Here is a 25,238-nt window from a genome sequence, read left to right on the forward strand (position 1 = left end):
CATGGTGTCTATCAGAAGTTAGGGAGTCTTGTATCAATCAAGCACATATATTATGATGAAGTTGGTTATCATGTTTAACATATCAATGATAATTCATCAAAAAATAATTATAGATGATAAATACATTGCTGCATTATTAATGGACTAAATACTTAAACATCATATTTTGCTTCCTTGATGGGGACTAAAACGTTACTAAAAAGAGCACTGTCCTCTTCTTCTGTGTTCAGTTCTAGCATCTGTTAGAGGAATATTAATCGTAAATATAACAAATAGATTTTTTTTAAAACCTGAAAAACATAGAAAACTAAGCCCTGAGTAATGTCTGCAGGTCTTCATCTCCTGGTCACAACAAGCTCAAACAATCTGAGAGCAGGGCAGCCAGTATGTAACCTAAGAGGTGAAACTCAGGGCAAAAAGTGCACAAATCTCTCATTGCAGTTCTTTTGCTGTGAGCACATGGTGACAACTGAACAGTAAGAAGACACTGTGCTGTATTATAGTGAGTAAATCAAACTGAAATTTAAAAAATGGACATGACACCCTTAGGTTTATGATGATTATATATGTGGTTTTTAATGTCAAACAAAATAAACTCTGGCACATTTACACATTTTGAAAACAAATTACTGCTGTGATACGCACTTCTTTGCAGAAAGATGTACCACAAACATGAATACTTTGAATATAAATACACAAAGATGAATTCTGATTTATGCTGTAAAGCAATCAAGCAGCTTAAACTTAATGCTGTGGTGATTTATGGATGTTCATCTTAGCTTTGATTTTACAGCTTTACTTTTGGCCAGTAGACTGACTATATCAAGGTAATCTGACAAAACTCTTCAGTTATAGCATGTTTACACTATACAGCAAAGTGCAACTTGTAATCCTTAAACCACTTCTTAGACTTCAACCAACTCACATAGATGATTCTATGTACAGTACATATCTTCTAGCCCTTGCTGGGTGCAGTTTTCCTACAGTGTATCAGTGTTAAAGGTGCACAGCCAAGATCAGAAAATCACAAACTAACATATTTTAATATATTAACTATAACACTCTAACTGTCTACAAACAAAGAAAATAAAGAAAAGAGCGTAGTGTGAAGGTTGCACAGCAGAAAGCATCAACAGTCAAAGCATGAAGGAATACAGAGAGGGGAAAGATGAGTTGAGTAGTAAGAAGTATATACAGTAGATTTATTGACAGACTCATATTATGATATTGACATTTTTTCTAAACTTCAAGCAGGGACTGAGAAAACAATCCCACCTGCCACCTAAAATAATAAAGAAGCTTTGATAGATGCAGGGTAGCAGCGGAAGCTGAGCAGCAGGCTGATAAAGTGGTCAGTGTGGTCAGTCAGACAGCTGGACCCTCGTCCTTCACTCCTCATCTGTACCTGACACACAAACACAACACATACATACATACTGCCATTAGTGTGTATTATGCAGTTTCAGTTTCACACTGGTTGAACATGTGCTTGGCTAAAAGGCAAAATGTTGAAGGCAGAATTGCTTGTGTTGAGTTAAACTTGACCAACTTCACATGTTAAATCGGTTGAGATGAGGCATCACAGGTGATTCAGGTTGGATTCTTCAGTTTTGAGATACAGCATGTGAGTGTGTTGCCACTTTGGCTAGAGACATAATGTATCTCAAGAGGATTCCTGGTTAAATAAAGGTCAAATGAATAAAAAATAAAACACTGTAGTTTCCATAAAGAGACAGAAAAACAACTGAAGTACAGACGTAAAAAAAACCTTGATCCTGAGTGTGAAAAGCAGGATCATGGTGAACTTTTGTATGAAAAATGAAATTGAAATGAAAAAATGTATTTTTTATTTTTTATCAGAATGAAATAGAACACACTCTCTGGTAGGTAGAGATAATAAGTGTCCTACTTGACACTCAAATTCATGTATTTGTTATGGAATATTATTATATTACAGATGCACCTTATGAGATATAAAAGAATGAGGAAACTTTACAAGGACTGAGATTGTTAACTATTCAAGTACTGTTTTCTCTCCTCTTGAGTTGCTGGGCCCTGAAGTTAACAGCTAGTTTACTGGTGTCTCTGCAACAGCAGTGTAATAGTTTGTATTGTTATAGAGTCCAAATCACTGCAGAAGATGACAAATCTTTGCGTGTAATACACTTAATACTTTGTCTACTACAGTTTTTACATCCTCAATAAAATACACTAAAATGTGTTTATTAATGTACAATATTTGTCGGCAATTATAACTTCTCATACGAAGACATTTTATATTATACCGACTATGTTTTACTATATTCTCATTAATACAGCAGCCTCCAGTTATGGGTGCAAATACAAGGAGTTATAGTTGTTGACAAATACATTAATAAACACATATCTGCTAACAGCTACATTATAGTGTGTTATAAACCATTTTTACTGTTTAGAAATGCTAAATGGGAGAACTTAAAGTAAAGTGTAGCAAACAGCAAAGGTGAACAAAGTGATGGTGGAGTTAATGTAATCTGTAGACTAATTATGTCCTGTAGGTACAATAACAGTGGTGCCATTGTATTCAGTGATAAATTAACGTTGGCTGTCTGTCAGTGCCAATGATACACATTAACAATCATTAATGTCATTAATCATGATGCTTTCAGTAGCATGCTACAGGACGCATCCTGAACACACACACACATACACACACACAGTGGTATAAATAATAAGATGACATCAGTGCCAATATAAACTAACACAAGCTGATATCCAGCATGACTCTGTGGGAGACATCTGAGCTGATTCACATCACACAGGATTAAAGTCATACACACACACACACACACACACACACACACACACACACACACAAAGTCACAAAATGTTATGTTGTGATGAGCTAGCTGTTAACACCAATCAGTAACAAAGGTTTATTAGCATCATCATTACACGGTTATCCACATGCTCTTCATCTGACACGCTATAGACAACATATGTACAGTACAAACATCTGAAGTTAGTATAAAAATGTAAAAAGCATCAGCAGTTATTCAAAACAAAACAACAGTGCAAGATAGTCTAATCTGTAAATAAGGAAGTGTGTCTTACCTTTTTTACTATATGCAACTGAAACACACTGAACTAGTCTGCAATATGACATGACATGTTCTGTAAACTCCAATAAATGGTTATGGATGCATATTAATCACTTTGCTGATCAAACCTGTATCACACCCATTGACTGTATATAAATATTTATATTTATTTATATTTATATTGATATACAATCAATGATCACACCTCTGACCCCATTTAATGAAGATTCACATGTAAAAAGATTTTTTATGTCAAGTTGATGTTTAGGGAGTTTAGGGAAGGTAAGGAGAAGGTGTTATTGGGCTAACATCTAAGTATATTATATTAATATAAAATGATGACATTATCTTTCATTTTTCTGAATAAGGGTCTGAAAGCCACTCTGTAAACCACTGTACTTCTATTCATACAGTGCTATAAAATACTCCCAAAGCCCAAAAAGCATATCATGGTTACTGCATGTAACTGTTATATACTGTACAGTTTTCACTATCACCTGGTCTGGATTGCTGGATATGTACAAAGGGTATTATGCCACTCTTGAGTCATTACTGACTATTATGAAGCAGGTTGATCTACCAGCAGAGGGAGCCACAGGAGAGCAGCTCTGTAAATACATGTGTCCAGATCATCCTCAATACTATGTGTTGCACAATCACATATGACAACATTTTTCAACTTCTTCAATATACTGTATATGGTTAACAATTTAAGGATTTTCATATGGTGTTGTACATATAATCTCTTCATATAATGTATATGTATGATTTGTAAAGACAGTGGGAAGTGAATTATGATGCAGGTTGTATGAGAATCCATGTGTGTGTTTTGATATATTTTTCTTCAGTGAAAACTGGCTGCAATTAAAATTCATTGTAACTAACTGAATTCAAGCTAAACATACCAATAGTTCGTTCCCAAGGATGAACTTTATAGTGACACTTTTCAGTCCTACAGGTTGGTGAATGTTTGATACTTAAATGATCAATTTTTCAGTAGCATATTAATTTTAAACTGCTTCCAGAACAACTCAAACAAGCTGCCAGACAGCAGCATATTATCACCATACTAAGTTGCAAGCAATAACCTATTTATGAATCTAGCAGACAAAAGGAACACAAGCTTTTATGTGGGGTTGTGTTTCTGACAACATGACAAATGGGCGGCTGTGGAGGTAGGAGGGGGTAGAATGGGTCGTCCACTAATCAGAAGGCTGGTGGTTCGATCCCCGAATCCTCCTGTCCGCATGTGGAAGTGTCTTTGGACAAGATACTGAACCCCATATTGCTCCCGATGGTTGTGCCAGCACCTTGCATGATAGCTTGCCGCCAATGGTGAGTGTTTGTGTGAATGAGTGAATGAGCAGCAGAAACACTGTAACGCACTTTGGATAAAAGCTCTACATAAAACCATTTATAAATGTAAGTGCAATATTCACTCTCCATCTAGCTCTAGTTTGGTCTCCACAAACTCCTGAGAAAAACCTCTGTCTCTCTGCAGTTTGGTGCTGGGCTGGAAGAGTACAGTAGGTTTATCAGAGCTTTATCACTGAAAACAGCTGCTTATTGGAGAAGGGTTTATGGGACGCTGAACTATACAGTTTAGTGTTACATAATATCAAAACAATTAGCTAAAAGAGGCTAAAAAGCTCCATAGGGAATATTTATTTCAAATATTTGTTAGTGAATATGCAGGCATTGGCAGGCCAAGCCATAAAATGTATTAAAAAATGATTCTGAAATTCAGATTTATGAAAGTATAGCTTCTTGTCTTCTCTTCATAGTCTCAACTAGAACACACATTTGTGTATGTTTAACAGTAAAATACAATGCATATGTGTAGAGATTTTATGGGTTTATATATGCATTTCAAATACGCTTTTATACAACATTTTAATGTTCCACTTTTTCTAGCTTACTATTGTTGATATTTTGATGTATTACCTTTGTACTTCTACTCTTTGAAATGTACCATCAGCTTATTGGGATGTGTATATATATATACATATATATATATATAAATGGCCAGCTAACTAGCTGTCCATTTCTCAGGAATGGTGCCCTGATGTTGATTCCAGATGTTCACTTTGATAAATGCAGAGAGGGGTTAATCAGTGCGCTACCATCCAGCCTTGTTCTCAGAGTGCTGTTCATTTCAAGCAAGTCTAGGTATGCAGTTAGTCATTAGTTCAGCAGACTGACACAGCAGGCTCAGGCATTAGTTAGTCCAGCTAGCTGAGAGTGCAGCAGGGTTTATGTTTTTTCCGGATCTTTTTGATACCTGGTCCCATCCGTCTTTCTGTCCACCTGTCTCCGACTCCTTCCATGCGTCCCATGTTCCCATTGGCTGAACTGCCTGTTGCATAACCATGGACATTCCGCTGGCTGTGGTTTTTCTTCTCTGTCATGCTGTTGTTGTCAGCATTTTCTTCGTTGTCCTCTATGATGACCAGCTCGGCCTTGAGGGAGCCCTCGAACCCCTGAACCTGCCCACTGTCGTCCTCGGCTGTCTGGAAACCCATGAAGATAGCTGTGATTGGTTCAGAGGTTTCCATGGTGCTGAGGATGGTGTAAGGGGTGTCGTCTCTGTAGAGGGGCGAGGGGACTCTGTCCGAGTGGGTGGGGTCACTGTACAGAGCAGTGGATTGGTTGTCTGCATTGTGGCTATGTGAGTGATTGGAGGGTGGGCTACAGCAATAAAGTTCTTCTTCGTCCACACTTACATAATCAGTAAGAGGAATATAATTGGCAGGGGTGTAGCAGAGCTGCGGTTGATATGTGGACACTACTTCATGGTCATGTGATCTGGGAGGAGGGCAGCCATTGGCTCTGCCTCCATTTAAGCTACTACTGCTTCTGATGATGCTGTTGGTGGCATGGTTATGCTGAGCTTCCTGAATGCTATAACAGCTTCTTGTCTGGTATGAACTGTAGGGACGATCTTTCTGGGGGCCAGAGTGATATCCCACCTGGTTTCCAAGGCGATGACCATCCCTCAGATTGGATTGGTTATTTCTCTCCTCCTGCCGAATATAATGACTTTCCTGGTGACCATAGCGATGCTCATCCAGTGGTTTTCTCTGCCAGTTTTCCCTACAGCTAAAGTCTTTCTGCACTATGTTGTTTCTGAGTAAGTGGTTACCATAATGTCCTCCCTGGTTTCTAGGGTCAAGACCTTCCCCACGTTCTCTTTCATCTTGGTGGCTGAAAAAGCAATGTCCCCCCCTTCTGCTGTGATTTTGGTGGTAATTCTGTTGGTTTACTTGGCGATGCTCTGTAGCACTTTTCAGCAACTGTTCCACCTCGTTGGCTGAGAGCTCAGACACACGGCTCTGGTCATGTGACCCCTCGAAGTAGAAAAAAAGAGGAGTCACTCTTAGAAGAACACAAGGACAAGTCAATACCAAAAGCAAAATTACTTACAGTAAAAAATATGTTGCTGACATTACTGATAAAACTAAGTCCATTAAAAGTAAAGGTGATACCTGTTGGGAATTTAGAGCATAAACACACTTCCTGCCATCGTCATAAACCTTGAGCCCAGTGTGTTGGCTTAGCTCCTCAGGGGGGACCGATGCAGTAGAAAGTACTGTGCTCTCCCCAGTCAACAGGTTTTTAGTCACATTGATCTCCATGGCAAACAGAGCTGAGACAGAGAAGGAGGACAGATGGCTTCTATGTTAAAGTCAGTGTATGCTGGTCAGATCTCATGGTTAAATAAGTCTAGGACACATTTATAATCTAAAGGAAGTTATTGAGTTGCTGCATCTTCTCACAGCTGCTTCTAAAAAACAAATTTACCAACTCTATATCACCCAAATTATACAGAAGCTCTCACACCACATCTGGGTCTCCTGGGCAGCCTATCTGTCTCCCCCTACTATCTGATGTCAACTATCACCAGATAATGATAATGGCCATCCATTGTTTCATCACACACAGGTGTGATGAAACAACTACAAAGGTGATAACCAACATTTGGCAAAAGGTACCATGTATAACTTTGTTCAAATTTGAGGTTAAAAAACAGTTATGTTCAAAGTCTGACAATCCATAGCAAGCACTGACATTCAACAACACACTGCTGGGTTCAGACTCTGGAGTCTATACTTCCTTATCACACCCCCTCATGTATCCCAGTTACTGCTCCACCAAGCTTGGAAATCTGCCAGTGGGACAAAAGAATCACAAGGTGAAGCCCTCCTCAGGCTGCAGAAGGCAGACCTTCTCCTAGAAGTAATGTAGGAGTTCCTTAAGGTTTCTTGCTGTAGAAGGCAGTCATAATAAAAAAATCAAATCCTCTCAATAACAGGCAAAAATTCCAGCTATGCAGAGGCCAGTCAGGGCCATAAATGTCTTAACCTGTCTTACTTCTCTTACCCTGGACAGCTCCTTCAAAAGACAATAAGTGTTCGACATACCTTCGACATACCTTGTATCTAACCAGCTCCTAACCCCAACCATTCCTCTGATTGGTTAACATAATCAACATGTGCTGGGTTGTTGGTGTACCAGATATATTTATAATTACTTTTGAATATCCACATTTTCAGTATAATTTACCCCTTGTGGCCCCCAAAAGTTTTTACAAGAGCTGCAACGATTAGTCGATTAATCAATTAGTTATTTAATATAATATTAAATTAATCGTCAACTACTTTGATAATTGATTACTAGTTCTGAGCCATTTTTTAAGAAAATCTCCAAATTATCTGATTATAGCTCCTCAAATGTGAATATTTTCTGGTTTCTTTAGTCCTCTATGACAGTAAACTGAATATCTTTGGGTTGTGGACTGTTGGTCAGGACAAAACATGACATTTGAGGATGTCAGCTTGGGCTTTGGGAAACATAAATCAACCTTTTTCCCCTTTTATTGACATATTTTTTTTGACCAACTAGTCGATTAATCAAGAAAATAGACAGATTAATCAAAAATGAATATAATCTTCAGTTGCAGCCGTAGTTTGTACATTGGTTTACTCCTTTACAGAGAGTGGCAGATGTAGTCATTATGGTTTCACAACAGTTACAAGATTACAGAACAGTTCGCTATGGTTCTTAACACTCATACTGTATGTTTGCCAAAACATAGCTGAATACACAGCCTCTATATGATGCTACGACTGTATGGTTAGTTTACATTTGTCGAGCAAGTCTACTAAGGTAAACTGGGCCTGTTGTAACTGAATCTAAACTGACTACAGCTGCTGTCCTCCACAATAGAGCAAGCTAGTGAATCAAGCAGTAAATCTAAATGCACCTTAAGCACAACTCATACTGTACACAGCAAAAATCAATGTCCTTTTAATGATTTTATTGGTTTCATAAATGCATGGATGTGTGATGATCTCACTCTTTCTTGGTGTGTTTGGTTCAGTGTGTTCCTTGGCTGGTGGAGACAGGGGCTTTTGGATATCAGGTACCACTATGGTGACTTGTGATGGCTCTGTGGGACAGAAAACAAACAGAAAACACACTTAACATAGACTGATCTTTGGGAGGGGTTTAAAACATCCAAATATTATGTCATGACTTACTGGAAATAAAGCTGTCCTGGGCCTCCTGGAAGACAAATACGAATCAGTGAGACCAACATAATGAAACACACTAATAAATACAGTTGCCTTTTATGTGTGAGTGTGTGTTGACCTTAATAATTTCCTCTGGACTTTTCTCCACAGCCTTCAGTCTGTTCAGGATGAAGCTCTCATTGGTAGATATCATAGACTCCTGCCTCTCCAGAGACTCAATCTCCATTTCTATTCTAATGGGTCAGAGGACAAATGCGGGTCAGCAACAGGTCCAGTAGGTCATGCTTTGTGTGTGTGTGTGTGTGTGTGTGTGTGTGTGTGTGTGTGTGTGTGTGTGTGTGTGTGTATACCTGTGAATGTTCAGCTGCAGTGCTCTGGTCTGCTGCTGGTCAGACAGAAGACTAGTTGAGTCCTGTAGCAGCCACTGCTCTCTCAGAGACTTTTTCTGTTGATTTCAAAGGACACAACACAGACTTCAGTGGTGTGGATTAAGACCTGTAAGCTGTCAGCAGGTGTATTGTCCTCTGTTTTCTGTTCTGAGCTGATCAGTGTGGACATAGAGTTCATGGTGACTGCAGTCACTCTAAAGCTGACAGGAGGATAATATTATGAACATTTGTGGACGGATGGACAAACAGATGGACAGAGTGATTACTAAAGAGCTCCTGTAATTCATGCAAGACTCTAATTAGAGATAATACCATCCATCCCAAAGATTTACCATATACCTCATCTGTTATTGCTAACATGTCACAGATTTATTTGGTGCAATGAACCTTTAGATGCTGTAGTTTGAGTTTCTCTTGGTCCAGTTCCTGTTTCTTCTGTCTAATGTCTTCTTGAATACGATGCTTCTCCTGACATATCAAAGACAAACAGTTACATGAGTGAATCTACAAAATAGTGATAATAGATTTCAATAAAATGAAGATTAAAAGACATAAGAGCAGAGGAGAATGAAACTTTACGGTGATGGCATGGAGCCTCTCTTTCAGCAGGCCCGACTCCTCCATACTGCTTCAGGACATACGAGAGAGGGACAGAGAGAAGAGAAAGGCATGGGGAAAAAGAGAGTGAGATTTTTTTCCACAGGTGACTTATAGTACCATCAATGCAGCATACTGGATTGAACCACCACATTAACCAAACACAGTGGAACCCCCAGCCAGACTACTGTCACAATAATGACACATGTAAAACACAAAACTTTAAAAAAAAAAAATGGATTCAAGTTGACAGCTGGAAAAAAAACAGTTGATATGACCAGTAAGAGGAGCACAAAAGTTAAGTTAAATTAAGTAAATCATACATAAATTCAAAGCATTGCAATGACAACCACAAAACAATATCCCCCTGAGATACATTATTATCAGAGGAACCTGGCCAAGAGCCGTAACATCAGTGGTAAGTCCCATACACAAGTATTCAACACTATTTCTGTGCGTAATTACTCCAGAGAGAAAAATCTGAATGGGATTTAGCTCTAAATGTAGCTGACTCTTGTGTTTACATATTCATGGATCTTTTGTTTTAAAGTCCACCAGCTGAGGAACCACTCTGCTTCAGAGACATGCACATATGTGCAGAGGTGACACAGTTCCAACTCATTAAAATAAAAAATGAGTTAAGATGTCTGCGCATGTACAGTATATTATGCTATTCTAAAGAGGTTCTCTACATATCATAACAATATACAGTAGGGTCCAAACGTCTGAGACCAATTTCACTTGAATGGGAACGTGTTCTCAGTAATGTATGTTATACTATATATATATTGGGAGGCTTACATATAGTGAAGCACATATAGTGTTGCAAACTAGCTTAGGCTATACATGCTTTGGTATGTGGTATTGGGCCATGCTACAGTACTGTATGTACTGTACTCTATGAAAGTAAATAAGTAAAAATTATTGATTTCTCTGATACGGTATATGCATGATACCTACCCTAACATGCATTATTTCAGTAGTATTCCAGTTCAGCAATTAATCACAGTGTTAATAAAACTTTTAACATTGGCACCAAGAGTCACAGTTACAGGCAACTCTACTGCTGGAAACCAAACACCTCTTCGATAATTGGCAGGAAATTAACCTGTAACCTGTATCTACTGTATAACATTATTGGCTAAAATGACCATTAAATCAGAAAAACTAGTGAATTATGTCATGCATCCCTATGTATTATGAGTTTCAGGATCCCATGAATATTACTTACATATTATTTTTAAAGAAAAACATAAGTTGGTCAGACACAAACAACTTCATGGCTTTGTTATTCTTCATCTTTCTTCAGCCTTGAGGTTCATGTTATTGTTACTTGCTACTAACTGTTGTTACCACAGCCTCAGTAGTTTGTCCTCATTTAGTTTGTCCTGTTAGACAACTGTCTGACAGCACCCACTGATTTACAAGACTCTCCTTAAACTACAGCTGCTCTGTGTGTGCGTGTGTGTGTGTGCGTGTGTGTGTGTGTGTGTGTGTGTGTGTGTGTGTGTGTGTGTGTGTGTGTGTGTGTGTGTGTGTGTGTGTGTGTGTGTGTGCGCCATCTCTCCCAGACTGGCTGTCTGCCACACAGAGTCACAACCAGCAACCTTATATCTTGTTTTAGCCTCAATCTTTCTACTGACATGTTAATTGATCATATATCTAGTTTAACCAGGATTTATGTATGTAGTCATCACTCACTTTTGATCATTGTGTTTTTATGTTTACTATTTAAAATGAATGTACAGAGCTAAATGTCTAAAGTAGTGACAGCTGCTGCATCCATAAGATGTAGTAGATGTGTTACTTCCTATTCAGAAATACGCCACTCTGCTTTTTATGAACCATGGGGTCAAATCTTTTATTTATATCCAGTGGGTCAGTGGGCTGTGTGTTGGGGGAGTGTTAATATCCTGCTGGCCCAGCTGTCTACAGTGAACACCATGTAATTGCCTTGTTGTGGGTTTTTTTTTACAGTCTCTGGTTTGAGCGTAGCTTTTTTTAATTGTGAGATATGCAAATTTAGTTCAATCAAGTGCATGATGATATTTTAAGGATTGAATGAGCTTGCCTTAAATCTTTAGATCCCACTGTCATTCCAAATGATATTAGTAAGGCTAGATATTTAACTAATACTGTAGCAGCAAGATTTAAAAAACTGTCAGGTTCAGAAAATTGGTCAGACCCTCAGTCTTTTGATCAGATATTGCTTGAGTAAAATCCTAATTTTAAAGGTGTACTCCACCAATTTTGTACAGGAATATCAGTTTACTCATCATGGGGATTACTAATCAGCCTGTGAAAACATTAATCCCTGGTGATGGCATCAGGGTGATCTCAACTTGGACTTCAGATTTTTTACAGAAAGTTTGTGTTACAAACAAAGGGTTCTACTTTACCAGGCATGCAGAATCTAATGAAACACACCATTGAGTTGAGTTAGTAGTTATTGAGTAAAAGTCAGGATATCTCCCTCTCTGCTGCATCACTTTCTTCAACTCTGTCTCCTAGATTTTACCTTTATATACTACTAACATGACACAAAGAAGAAACATTGTTAATGAATGTATCTGCCAAATCAAGGTATGTTGATACTTAACATGTCTGCAAAACGTTCACTGACAACATATTTCATTTGTTTTCCCTACTGGATCCCCTCTTACAACACAATACCTCCTTATAGCAACTAAAGCCTTATTAATACTTTTTATGGCTCTGCTTAGGCACTTACAGGACTTGGGTAGGGAGAACTGGGGCGCCCCCTTGGTTTATGGATGAAGATGCCTACCATGAACCACAGTGTTGCAGGTACAAGTTCAACCAGGGACTTTTGTTGCATGTCAAAGTAACTGTCTTAATAGATGAGACCAGAGGTGTTTAGTTTATTAACATTTAATCAAGCTTGTGCCTAAACATAAGTGCGATGAACCCTGGTCTCCAGTGTCAAAGTCCTGCACTTTGTATACCCACCATAAACACAGACAAGTGGTCTAACACTTGAAAGCCACTAAACATTATCCCGGCAGCAATTATGTTTCCTTTCAAAACTTAATTGAGAAAAACAGTTGTAAGGTTTATTTGTATAGAAACATAATTTCTAGGAGACACAGTTGCTTCTCCAACTTTCTATTATAAAGTGCAAAACTAAATCAGTGGATTAGCCCTTTAATTTTGCATTTGATTTAGACACCTGGGCTGGGCTGTAAACCATCATAATGACAGTTTGTTATATGCTACATGCTGCTACACATATAACCTGATAACTACCTAATGTCTGTCTTTTTATATAACAACTTCCATTGTTCTCTGACATAAGAGAATACAATACAATCAGTGAGTGTGTTTACATGCGTATTAGTATCCTGGTTTTGGAGGGGGTTTTTGGCGTTTTTGGAGTATCCCATTTACGTGTAGCACATTTAAACATCTTATTCTGGTAAACGTCACACCGCAAATATGATCAAAACCAAGATACTAATGAGCATGTACATACTGCACTCTATAACTCATCATCATGCATCCCCTTCACCCATCATTCCTTCCACCACACAAAAACACAAAACAATATTAAATACTAACAGTAGTCACGCAAGTTATATTGACTTAACTGAACTAATATTTATCAGCAACCTTTTTGCTTCTTCATATGTTTTCCTTTCCCCTTCAGGTGAGTTCTCACTGTCAACACATTCATCCAGCACATTCACTTGTTAACTACACTCCTATTGGTCCACTGCAAAGTATCCTGTCTAATGCACAAATCTTTCTAACAAGTCTTTTAAAATAACATTTGAATCTGAATTCCTCCTGCAGAGTCAGCTGTATATAGGCATCCTCGGACAGGAAGGCTGTGTGATTAATATAGATATGGGTCAGGCGTGTTCATAGCGGGGACATGTTTACATGTATAAAGGGGTCAAGGGGGTGGAGGGTATTCTTAGAAGGAAACAGAAACATTTACTGCTTCTATTTCCAGGTTACCATTTGCCAAAGTCTGAGTGAAAACCCAGGTGGCTGATGAAAGGCATGTATACTTTTCTAATGTCATTGATTTGATCAGATTTTGCATCAAAGTGGAGCTATCCAGGTATTTTACCAATGTCTTCCTAAGTCCCTTCAGTGTAAGGTGAGCAGTGTAGCTAAACAAACAGTATCCTAACATGTTGTTGACCCACTGCCTCAGGTCAGCCGGGAGAAAAAGGGTCTTGGATTAATTTTGCTCTAAGTCATCTTAACAAACCAGTTGGTCCACAGTGAAGGAGAGGGATTACATATTATTCTGCCCTAACTCCTTCAAACAAGGCATCCAGCCTGTCAGCCTGAAGTGGGGGCTTAATCTCACCCGCCTCCAGTCACATAGACTGTCAGTCAAATGGTTCTCTATTCATCTAATCTGTGTCAAATCAACTCCTAACTGAAAAGAAACACATTTGCCAACCAGGTAATCAATCAGAGGAAATGACCAAAATAAAAGTAGAGCCTCTATCAGCCTGTCAATCAGTCAGTCAGTCGGGTAACCAGTCAGTAAAGTAGCAGGTAAACTAAGCTAATCAGCTCATGAGGATGGTAATCTGTGTAAACCATCTGCTTGCCAGCTATGGACAGTCAGAAAGACCATGTGGGCTAATCAGTACGACTGCCATGTGCTCAGTACCAGACTATCTGCATTACTTTTCCATATGGTACAAAAAGTGTTCACTTTATGTCATTGGCATCATGTTATCATTTTACTTCATTTGGTAACATGTTACACAGGAAACATATATTCAGAATCATCTTATCTGTCTGTTTTATTTTACTGGGGATTCCAGACTGAACTCGTCCTCTGTGTAAAGAAATATCTTCCACAGCAGAGAGTGGGAGTGATGGGATGGAGATGTTGAATGTGATAATGAGCCAAATCAAGAGTGTGAATTAAAGTAAAGAAAGGAAGAAAACTTATATGTGTAGCATTTTGTTGTTGTCAAGAGTTGTCAACTTTTCAGAAATCTACTTCAGGCTTGCTAACAATACAACCAAAAGCTTAAGGAGATTTTTTTCAATCTATATGAGAACATGGGATCCTTCAATTTATCTGGCAACATAAAAATCATCAAATTTGAGGATAATGTTTTTCACTTAACAGTGGTGTGTGCAGCGACTACACACCAGTGTCAAGTCAAGCTAATGAAGTCAGCAAGCTTTGCAAAGAAATATTTGCATGTTTGTATTGGCTGATAATCATGTAAAGTTTTGAAAGTCAGAATTGCTTTAGCTCAGACCCTCGCTCATGAACTATAGTACCCTAATCCTGAGGAGTACTGGCTACTGCAAAAGTATCTGTAATATATGTTATATATGTCACATGGTGTGATCAAGTCACGTCAGTCATTACTGAGAATCAACTGGGCTTGTGTGAAGTAAATTTACAAGTATCTCACAATAAGAATTGAAATGAAAAGAAAACTAAGTTAAAAGTTTTGAAGTCGGTGTCACTACCTTGTTGGAGGTCCAGCCCCTACTGAGACCAGCAGCAGTTACTGTGGGAGAAACTGAAGCTTAAACAGAATTAAGGAATTATCTCCGCCTCTCTCCTCTTGTCTGTCCGGCTTGTGGGCTCAATGGTCAGTTGGTGCCCTTCATCACACTGAGCCTGTCAATTTACAACATTTTTATTGTTTTAAACCCAACATATCTGTATACGTAACTCTATAGGTTCTAATAGGTCTAATAGGTACAATGGACTTACATTGTCTCTAAAAACTGCTGTTAAACTGTTTTTGATGAGTTAACACACTAATAGAAATATGAAACAATGTTGCTACATGTTGGAAAACTAAACTATAACATATTACAGCCTGTGTGAACAGAGACTGAGAACAGCTTTAAGTATTCCAACTAGCCTGCAGACAAAAAGGGAAACAGAGACAGTGTTCAGTTTGCTTACCTGGAAGTCCACTGCGCTCTCGTGCCGGACTGTTGCACCTCTGCAGTCTGTCCCGCGGGAAGCGCGAGACCACGCGGCTGCAGGTGGAGGTGGGCGGGGCTCTGTGTGTGTCGTATTGCAGCTGATTGACAGTTGGCTGTTCTTGCTCCTGTCAGCCAATAGTAATAAGGTCACAAAAAGCCATTAATTGATACTTAACTGACTGGTTTATGAATGTGCAAGGTTTTACTTGTCATTAGCATCAGCCTGATTTATCATGCGTTTAATATGATTAGATTCAGATGATATTCTTGCTGTAGCTCTATAATTGTGTGTGTGTAGTTAATTTGTAACAATTTGTACATCATGGGTTTCAAAGACTCAAAATGTATTTTCAGAGGCAAAAATGATATAGATATGAGAATGTCAGTTAAGAAAAAAAAGATATCCTGTTACCTAATGTGTTATGTAACGTTCATTTATAAAAGAAAACCAAAATTTCACAACTGCATGTTTGAAATTAGCGGTATGAAATTTGCTCATAATGAGTCGAAATGTGTTTATTCCTCTGAATAAGCTGGAGTATTTTTGAACAAATGAAATATTGGAACAAAATTTTCTGTAGTTTACTATAATTAGTTGATGAAAAATGTTTTATAAAATAATTTTAGGACATTGGACTGCTGAATAATTTCATCTCATAGGATTAAGTAAGTAGTTGTTGAATTGATGTTGTAATAATTGTGGCTGAGATAATATTCATCTTTTCATACACATGCCCAATAGTGAGTCTTATTCAAACTTGACATTTCAGTAATCCCTTACAGTATCTATTGCCACTGCTTATTGTATCATCCAGCTGTAGTAAAGTCAGTGTGCAGCAGATGGAAGTGTTGTATCATGTAATGGACAAACCTTGTCTGCTCCACATGTTGGCTGTCACTGTCTAGCTGCAGTGCTGAAGGTACCTGGAAAAATCTTCATCCAGAAGTGTTCTACAAGGTTTTTTTTCATTAACTTAGAGATAATTCTTAATTTATGTTTTTATTATAAATTAAATAATCCAGTAGGCTTTACAGAAGTAAATAGTAGACAAAACAGGGTTTAATGTGGGGTTCTTTGGGCTTTACATGGAACCAAAGTTAGAATCAAGTGAACACAATGCAATATAATTAAAGTGTAATTCAAATGTGATTCTTTGCCCAACGGACCACTTTACAGTACAGCTATAAGCGAAGAGTGTAGAGCTGTGAAGTCACTGCCCTCCCAGTCACCTGTAAAAACTGTGAATTGTTATCAGTCAGACAGGATGAAAGAAAGAGGTTTTTTTCCATTTTCTTTCACTTGTTTTTCAAATCCACAGAGAGCACAGAAACTGACAAACTTCATCAACAGAAGACGCAAACAAGACAGACAAAACAGAAATAAAGTATTTGATATGTTTACCAGTTGAGTAAATCACTGAAACACCTTAAACACCTCATACTCATCTATATATCATTGTTTTTGTGTGGGCCCCTGAGGGCTAGTGACCACTCTCTGGAATCTAATGAGGTTATAAAACAAAGAAATCACACACAAATATGAGCATAAATTGGTTATGCAAACTTGAATCCAGGTACTACTACACTGTGATACTAAATACTCCGCATCACAAAAACAAGACAAATATGTGTAAATATATACAGGATATAATTCTTTTTTTTTTTTTACAGAATGAAACAAGTACAAGTAACCCCTTTTAATAACCATATAATTTATTAGAATGGCAGGGTGAGAAGCAAGTGGCACAGGGGACAAAACACATAATCTCATTGCTGGCCTGTGAGTTTGAAGTAATACACAACAATGTAATTTCAAACATGACACATATTCAATTGCAGTCAATGTGACCTGAACAGGAAAACACATCAAACACATCAGAAGTAATATCTTTGGTAATGACTTTGGGTATTTTTCCTGCAAAAACTGTTGTAAGAGGTATTTTCATTATTGGACAAACTAAACAAAAAAAAAAGATGTGAATAAATTACTAGATCATGTAACCAAAACAACAAAATTGGTAATTGTGCAACCAAACTATAATCTTTAGAAGACAACAAGGATGTCATGCATTGACATTTTTTTCATAACCTGAAGTTGTAACAAAGGATGTCCCTGAATATTGTTGCTGAAGAAGACTCTATCTTGAATGTTGGCTAATTTAAGGAAACTACCACCAACCACAATTATATGGAAAATGAATCTCTTCACGTAAAATGTTACACAGACACATAAAATTTCAAACAGTTTTCTCTTTAAAGACATGTTACCGTCTGGATTGATGCTATGCTCTATGATGTATACTATGAATTCATGTTACACAACTTTACTGTATGTAAAAATAGACATGAAGATATTGTTTAAAGGTGTATCAGCATTAGCAGAATATCATTAATCTATCATATACTTTGGTATAATTAAACAAATGAGACTGATGCAGCTTATATCTGACACCAGTGGTATTGCCAAAATCAAAACCACATTTGCAATAAACTATTTTGCCTCCTGCTTTTCTCAGAGTTTTCACTCTGAGAGAACAGCAGCCTCTACTGGTTTGGTGCCATATATCAGATATCAGGCCAAACCAAACATGGCTTTATAGAATGTAAAAGCAGCTGTGGAGGCCGCTTGTTTACACTAATTATATCAACCAGTAAAAATTAAGGTGTTAATAATTCTTTTTCAAATGTTGCAAGAAATAGCATAAAAAGAAGGTGGCTAAAATCTCAAAATATGTTTTTATGTTCTAAAAATGAGAAAGGTTTGAAGTTTTAAGTCATAAAAGAGGTGACATCTTGAGAGAGCACACACAGTTCATGCAAAATCCATTTCCTCTGAATCATGAGGACGGGGGGGTCATAGTCATGTGACTTCAGTGAAGGATCCGGGGCCCTAGAGGAACAGCAAAGACAAAAATTGCCTCTAAAATGTACACATTACTGCTGAATCTCACAGTCTATTTATTGTGTAGTTTCTGAAAATTGTTAAAAGCTTCCATGATGCCATAAATATTGTGTTTCTTTGACTATTTCATCATCAGTGTATGATTTTGCTTTTATGCATATTTTCACTTTAGTACATCATAAAAACACCAAATATAGACATAATGATTTTCATGTGCAGTATATTGTGCACTCTTACATATGTTATTTGAGAAAATGAAAACTAAAAACTAAAAAGACCATTTTAAAAAGTGTATGATTTACCTGTGTAACAATGTATTTGTCACATGATTCCATGGTGTGATTATTTTGGGGTGAAGCCTCTTCAGTGTTAGATGTGCCCACATCTGACGGACTCTGAGGAATCTCAGGTCTCTTTTTAAAATACTGAACCACAAATACCACCTGCAGAGAAAGAGAGAGAGAAGAGAGACTTTGGCTACTGTAACAGCCATATTCATATAGTCACATAAAGTCATTCCACTCATTTGTAATTATTTCTTCCAGACAGATGAACTGTTTGCATGAGTTCAAAAAGTGATTTGTGTATCACAAGGAAAACACATACAGGAACTCCAAAAGAGTCACACAAAGAACTGTATTAGGGGCTGAATATTATTGAAGCATTTTTATTGTGACTGGAGGGAGACAGAGCATCATCATTTTTGTTTAGATTGTTTCTGTGACCCAGCTTTTTCTCCCAACTCCCAACCATCACTGCCTTCCATGAATTTTTATACACAATAGAGGAATTCAAACTCATTCAAGCAACAACAACTTGCTGTGTGTAGGTCCTGCAGCAGTTTAGTCCATTAGACCACTTTTCTGTTAAGGAAAGAGCCCAAATATAAGGCCAAGAATAGACATAATGATGTGCAGAGCCTCTAAAAAGAAAATCTGAGATTCTCTGGTTATTTAAAAAACAGAGAAGAAAAGAAAAGAAAAAACTAACTTTGATGGAAAGTAAATGATTTGACATCAATTGATTGATTGATTGATTACTTTTATGGTGTGAGTTGCACATTTGTTGGTCCAAATGCACTTTGTAAATTACATTACGGTACATTTGCATCACTATAATAGAATTTTACTTTAAGTTGACTAGTAGCAAAATTGAGTTGTAGTAATGCAAATTGTGGATTTGAAAGTAATTAAATAATTTAAATATGAGTTGATCAAAAAGTAAATTTGATTTACAAAAAAAAATGAATTCATGTGTGTGTTACCAATCGAGATAATTTTTTTAAGTTGATCCAATACGTCTCTTTTTTCAGTGTAAGAATCTCAGAGAGACCTGTGTTGCTGTCTATTACTATAGTGGGAGAAGGCAGTGATCCCCTGAAAATGGGATATTTGTTAGCATTAGCAACATGCTACTGTCCGTTGACTGCACAGTGTAAGGGAGAATATGCAGGCCAACTGCTGCCAATGAGGACTCAATTATTTCTTTTTGTGTTGAACTTGGCTGTCCTCTTGTTACAGTGAGATGCATAGAAATAGTGTGCACGGCCTTAGTGAATTGCATAAGTTAAAATCTGGATATCATTCTAATAATTTTGTCCATTCTGTCAATGGGTCATGCTAACTTTGCACTCCTCGACTTCATTGTAAAAATTTGGGATATACAATTACGGCAAAACAACATGTATCGGGACAAGCAGTATGAACCTCTTATAAGCTTTCCAAATAAACATACATTTTACATAATCATTTGAAACACTTGAGTAAAATTAGCCCCCTAGATTAGCTGTTGTAGCTAACTGCATAGGATCTACTTCCTGAGCCACTTGCTGGTTAACCAAACTGACACCCTAGAGTCCATGTTTCTCAAATATCTACACTGGAGGTGGCAAGGGCAAATGCATGACGCATAGTCAGAATGCCGGAATAATAAGGAATAATTATGAGCAGGAAAATCTGTTATATCCCACTTAAACTGCCTGAAAACCAAACAAACATGGATGCCTCGCAACAGCTGCAATCTGTCATTCAAGTTCAATTAACCCAAATTTTAATGATAGTATTTTCCAGACAGTATTTTGAACCCTCATACAACCAGCTCTGCATCAATACAACCGACTAGAGTTGTCCAAGGAATGTGAGCTTTCCCATCTTTACTATCCATCATAAGATGTGAGCACGGCACACAACCCAAGATGAAAAATCCTAGAATGGTAATGGTGAATCACTCTATAGGTGGCTGTTTTCATACAAAGGCCCTATTTATTAATTCATCATTAATAATGAACTGATGATAGTCTGTTATAAGAGAACAAGTCTGCTATAACTGCTACTCACAAGATGATTAATAACTGACCAGAAAGACAGCAATAGCTCCTCCAATGGTTTGTCCTGCTATCACATCACTCCAGTGGTTTCGGTACTCGGCCACTCTGTTGATGCCTGTCAGCACAGCCAGACTGACCAATGAGAGACTGATGAGGGGCCCCATCAAACGACCTCCACTGGAACCAACACAGCACATGATGTACATCTGAAAAGGCAGATTTTTTTTTTCTATAAGACTTTTCAAAACCAATACACATTATGCAGTTATGAATGAGTATTTTCATTTTATGATGTATTTAGAAAAAAATAATTATTATTCATCCAGGGTCCTTTAAAGTGAACCACTCACTGCCAGGTAAACAGCTGTATACAGACTCAGTGCAGCCTCTTTGGAGGGAAATGTCTTCCTGGCTCTCATGATGTCATCAGGGTTACCGGTGCAGGCATCTGATCGGCTGACAAAGTCTACGGTGTTCTGGCAGCCGAGGGCGGTGTAATTGGGCTGGCAAACAGACAGGAAGTAAGGAGCCAGACTTCCTGTGACCAGCTGACCCGCATTGACAAAGATGTCTGTTGTAAACAGACCAAAGACATAGACACCTGCGGAGAAATACACAGATTATGTTATTTACACTTTAAGACAAACCAAAGAAGTTTAGACACAATATAGCATTCACACCCTTTACTAAAGACAGCAGATTCAAACTTTACTTGAAAATCTGTTTGAAACAAATCATTCTCCACAACATAATTAATGCTAAAATGTCAGCATGGATCCCTCTATGATTTTAGTAACTGAGAAGGTAGTGCTTTCAACAGGAAACAGAGGCTACAGGTTGTGTTAGTCAATTTATTGCTTGTTTCATTACAGAAAATATTTCTCAAATTTCTGTCATCATAACAAGAACAGTACCTTGTTAAAATCATATGTTATAAAGATGTGTGTGAGGTCTGAAATCACTCACTATGTAGTGCACTATATTTACCCAAATATAGAATATTAAAAATCATTTTTTAACCACTGTGGCAGCCCTGTGTAGTGTACGGCGATTAACAAAGGAATCACAATAAATTTGACACTGAGTGATGATTGAAAATTATGTTATGCAACACTTTACACTAATTGAACCTACATCAGAAATGATGAATTAAACAGGTTTTTGTGAAGTAATTGTACTGTAGTCAGATTACCAAGGAAACGGAAGGTCCTGCGCACCATGGGGTTCACGTAGCAACAGTCACCCATGACTACAACCTTCTCTTGGTCATAAAGGTTGTTTGAGTTGTAGTGAAGGAGGAAGATAACAAGTTCCACACCTGAAATCTGGTAATGAGAAGGAAAACAGATGCAGGAAAAGAGAGGACAGAAAGAAAATTAATTAGTATAGGGATATGAACTTTTGAAGGAGAATACTGATATTGTTGGTTGGAATAGTGATATTATTTGTCTGTTTGTCTGTGCCTACAACTTCATCTTCATCTCTCTCTCTCTTTCTTTCTCTTCAAACTTTGTCCTGTTGCTTGTCACTCCAACTCTCATCTTTTATTCTCTTGTTAAGACTTGTAATTAAGCAGTCTATCACAGCTGTTGACTTCTATTGTAAAACAGAGAAAATTGCAACAATCAACACTGGCATGTCCTGCTGTGGCTACGACAAATAGTACACTGACTTTACACAATAAAGAGGTGTAACTTAGCTAATAAGAGTGCAAACTCAATAGAAACTTCTACTTCAATGAGGATAATTAGTAGTAGTGTCTTTCAATTCATTGTTAAAGAAAGATAACAGGCCAGAAAGTGAATTTGAACACCCAAAATCTAAAATTGTGCCCAAATGATTTAATATGGTTTAAAGGTTATTTGTTGTTAAAAAATATGAACATATATGACTACCTCTCTGTATCCCTCCTTATAGTGCTCTTTATAACCATTATCATCACCATCACAAAGGAAATCCATACCTGTTGACTGTGTTTAAATCCTAGTTAGACTTACCAGTACAACAGGCAGTCCACCCACCACAGAGTACAGTATTACAGGCTGTATGTGGCTGTCCTGTTCAGGTCCAGGATCTGGTTTGGTTAAAGCCGGGTCTCTGCAGATGAAGCCCTGCTGTGCCAGACTGAAAGTGTCCGTGAACTCACAGTAGTAAACCAGCATCACTGTAGCTGCCAGAATCACCACCTGGAAGTACAGCATGGTGGACCCAGCCTCCAACAATCTGACCTTACAACGTCCTGGATACTGCTGCCACAATGATGAGGAACTACTTTCAATTGATGCGGTAGTTTCAAATCCAATTTTTCCAATTACTGGTTTTTGTGACCATGGTGACTAATCTACCATAACAATTATGACATATAATCCTTTTGTACAGTTCTTCAAATATACTTGAGCACAAATTTAAAACCATAGACGACGACCAACGATGACAACTATTATGATGATGATTTGCCTTTGAGAGACATCTCGGAGAGTCGTTCTTCTTTTCCTTTTCTGCGATTCTGTGAGAGGCAAATCTTGTCTTTCCGCTCCTGTGAATTTACTGAATCATCTGACTGCAGTGAACCAGGGAATTTGTTCTATGTCACTGAACAATCTCTAAAGAGCCACTTGCAGTCTACTGAACACATACCCACATCAGTACTGAGCAAAATTGGTGAATAATGGAAAAAGGAGGGCTGACAGACAGTATGAGCTCTTGTACTTGCATCAGGGTTTAAAAAAAAAAAAAGGTAAAACATGGTAAAATTTGACTTCTGGTTGTAGCCTATATTATTAAAGAACTGATGGATTTTTTTACAGCCACTTGGGGGCAGCAGAGCAAGTTAAAATCATACCATTGACAGCTAACATGTTAGCAAACACTTCCCTATTTACACATCAGACACAGTCCAACATTAGTATTTATTTGGACTGAATACATGCTAATAATGCAAATAATTTGGAGCCATGTTTATGTCCACCTGCTAAATGTAAGTCCAATATTAATTCTTCTTTTTTCTCTGTTTTGCTCCCCACCAACTCCTGAGAAACAATATCTGGCTCTCTGGCTAAATGATCCACTATAATCACCAGCTAACAAAATAATTACCTAAAAGATGCTAAAGAGAGAGTTGGGTGGTAATTCTCTGGGTTTATAACTATACACTATAAATTAGACACTTTCCACAAAGCTGGATTACCAACAGTAATCATGTAGTGAACTATATGTATTTAATTTATTTTATTTTATTTATTTATTTTTGTTTGTTTTTTTCTGGTAATTCAGTTCATTGCAAATTTGTGACAAATGTTCCACATTTGCACTTACATTCATCAGGTGGACGTAAACATGTCTAAATAAATGCTAATGTTGGTCTGTGTCTGATGTGTACATAGACAACTGCTAATTTTTAACAAATGTTCCAGATTGGCACCACTCAAGTACACTAACAACTAACTTGCATTATTACCTTTTGACCCTGTCTTGTAGTTTTAAGACTCTAATGATTTTAATTTATATTTTTTAGTTTAATCAAAACACCAGGTTGTCAGAGGTTGTCTTCACTGTAATCATTCCTCCTGTTCATACTGGCTATTAAAAGGTCCCCTTCAAATGTGATTTCAATGTAAGTGATGGAGACCAAAATCCAGTGTGTCCACACAGTCAAAATGCATTTAAAAGTTGATGTAAAGCTTATATGAGGCTTCAGCAGTCTGAGTTAGTCATATCCAGTGGATATCTGCCACATTTACAGTCTTTTTAGCATCAAATTCCCTCTTTGTGTTCCCTCAGACAGTGTTTCCCTGTTGAGCTGCAGGTGGAAGTATAGTAACAAAAAGAGGGACTTTGGCACTAAAAAGACTGTAACGTTGAAAGATATCTACTTGATTTGACTCATTTGGACGCTGAAGCTTCATATTAGCTTCAGATAAACTCTTAAATACATTTTTGCACAGACGGAGGACTGTGGATTTTGTCCCCCATCACTTACATTGTAAGTGCATCATGAAGGGATCTTCTAATGGTCAGTATGAACAGGAGGAATGATTACAGCAAGAAAAACATGTTTCAATGTTCATTTGGGCTCCTGACTGTTTTTAAGACAGACCTGAAAATTTGTTTCATGGGGTGGACAAAATATTTGGAATTTTTGTATTGGATTGTACATGTGTAGTGTACATGTGTAGTCTATACTTAGAGGTGACACAATACACATACTGCACAAGTATCAGTCAGTCAGTGAATGTCGTAAAATATGAGTAATACAAAGTGAAACCAAGCAGCTTGTAGCTTCTGTGACGATACAATAAGCACTGCTGCCCTCCAGTGGTATTACTGTCATATGACACTGATGACATAAATTCTAAAACTTCCAAGAGTGATTTCTGACCTTTGTCATCTGATGAAAATAGACTAACGTAACATTTAAATGTCAGTGCTGCTGACATCGCCTTAATTTTTTTTTTTTTTCAG

The 25,238-nt window shown here is 37.6% G+C and overlaps 2 protein-coding genes across 4 annotated transcripts; both read right to left on the bottom strand.

Annotated features, from left to right (window-relative positions):
• Positions 1–556: 556 nt before the first annotated feature.
• Positions 557–15,600, bottom strand: LOC137193610 (palmdelphin-like). 3 transcript variants are annotated; one of them, XM_067604843.1, is made up of 11 exons: positions 15,527–15,600; positions 15,079–15,232; positions 9,583–9,631; positions 9,391–9,471; positions 8,965–9,059; positions 8,733–8,847; positions 8,621–8,645; positions 8,437–8,529; positions 6,566–6,726; positions 5,362–6,427; positions 557–1,405 (listed from the first exon to the last, which is right to left on the bottom strand). In XM_067604843.1, the coding sequence occupies exons 3-11, from the start codon at positions 9,625–9,627 to the stop codon at positions 1,389–1,391; spliced, it is 1,698 nt and encodes a 565-aa protein (XP_067460944.1). In that variant the 5' UTR covers positions 9,628–9,631; positions 15,079–15,232; positions 15,527–15,600; the 3' UTR covers positions 557–1,388. The 3 variants fall into 3 exon arrangements, with proteins under 3 accessions (XP_067460944.1, XP_067460943.1, XP_067460942.1); XM_067604842.1 differs by lacking the exon at positions 557–1,405 and having other exon boundaries at positions 2,870–6,427; positions 9,583–9,628; XM_067604841.1 differs by lacking the exon at positions 557–1,405 and having other exon boundaries at positions 2,870–6,427.
• A 1,640-nt stretch (positions 15,601–17,240) lies between these two features.
• Positions 17,241–23,539, bottom strand: LOC137193385 (phospholipid phosphatase-related protein type 5-like). Its single transcript, XM_067604626.1, has 6 exons — positions 22,775–23,539; positions 21,970–22,102; positions 21,128–21,378; positions 20,807–20,983; positions 18,754–18,894; positions 17,241–18,439 (listed from the first exon to the last, which is right to left on the bottom strand). The coding sequence occupies exons 1-6, from the start codon at positions 22,976–22,978 to the stop codon at positions 18,410–18,412; spliced, it is 936 nt and encodes a 311-aa protein (XP_067460727.1). The 5' UTR covers positions 22,979–23,539; the 3' UTR covers positions 17,241–18,409.
• Positions 23,540–25,238: the final 1,699 nt, after the last annotated feature.

Source organism: Thunnus thynnus, chromosome 12 (assembly GCF_963924715.1).
Source record: "Thunnus thynnus chromosome 12, fThuThy2.1, whole genome shotgun sequence".
Classification (NCBI taxonomy): Eukaryota; Metazoa; Chordata; class Actinopteri; order Scombriformes; family Scombridae; genus Thunnus; species Thunnus thynnus.

Bases quoted from the DNA above. Each gene is read 5' to 3' on its own strand.
- LOC137193610 (XM_067604842.1), bottom strand. From the start codon at position 9,627: ATGGAGGAGTCGGGCCTGCTGAAAGAGAGGCTCCATGCCATCACC. The intron at 8,848-8,964 runs GTATACACACAC...CTGACCCATTAG, and splicing joins CTGCAGCTGAACATTCACAG to AATAGAAATGGAGATTGAGT. The intron at 6,428-6,565 runs GTATCACCTTTA...TTCTACTTCGAG, and splicing joins ATGCTCTAAATTCCCAACAG to GGGTCACATGACCAGAGCCG.
- LOC137193385 (XM_067604626.1), bottom strand. From the start codon at position 22,978: ATGCTGTACTTCCAGGTGGTGATTCTGGCAGCTACAGTGATGCTGGTT. The intron at 20,984-21,127 runs GTGAGTGGTTCA...CTGCCTTTTCAG, and splicing joins ATACAGCTGTTTACCTGGCA to ATGTACATCATGTGCTGTGT. The intron at 18,895-20,806 runs GTCAGTTATTAA...CTTTCTCTGCAG, and splicing joins GAGCTATTGCTGTCTTTCTG to GTGGTATTTGTGGTTCAGTA.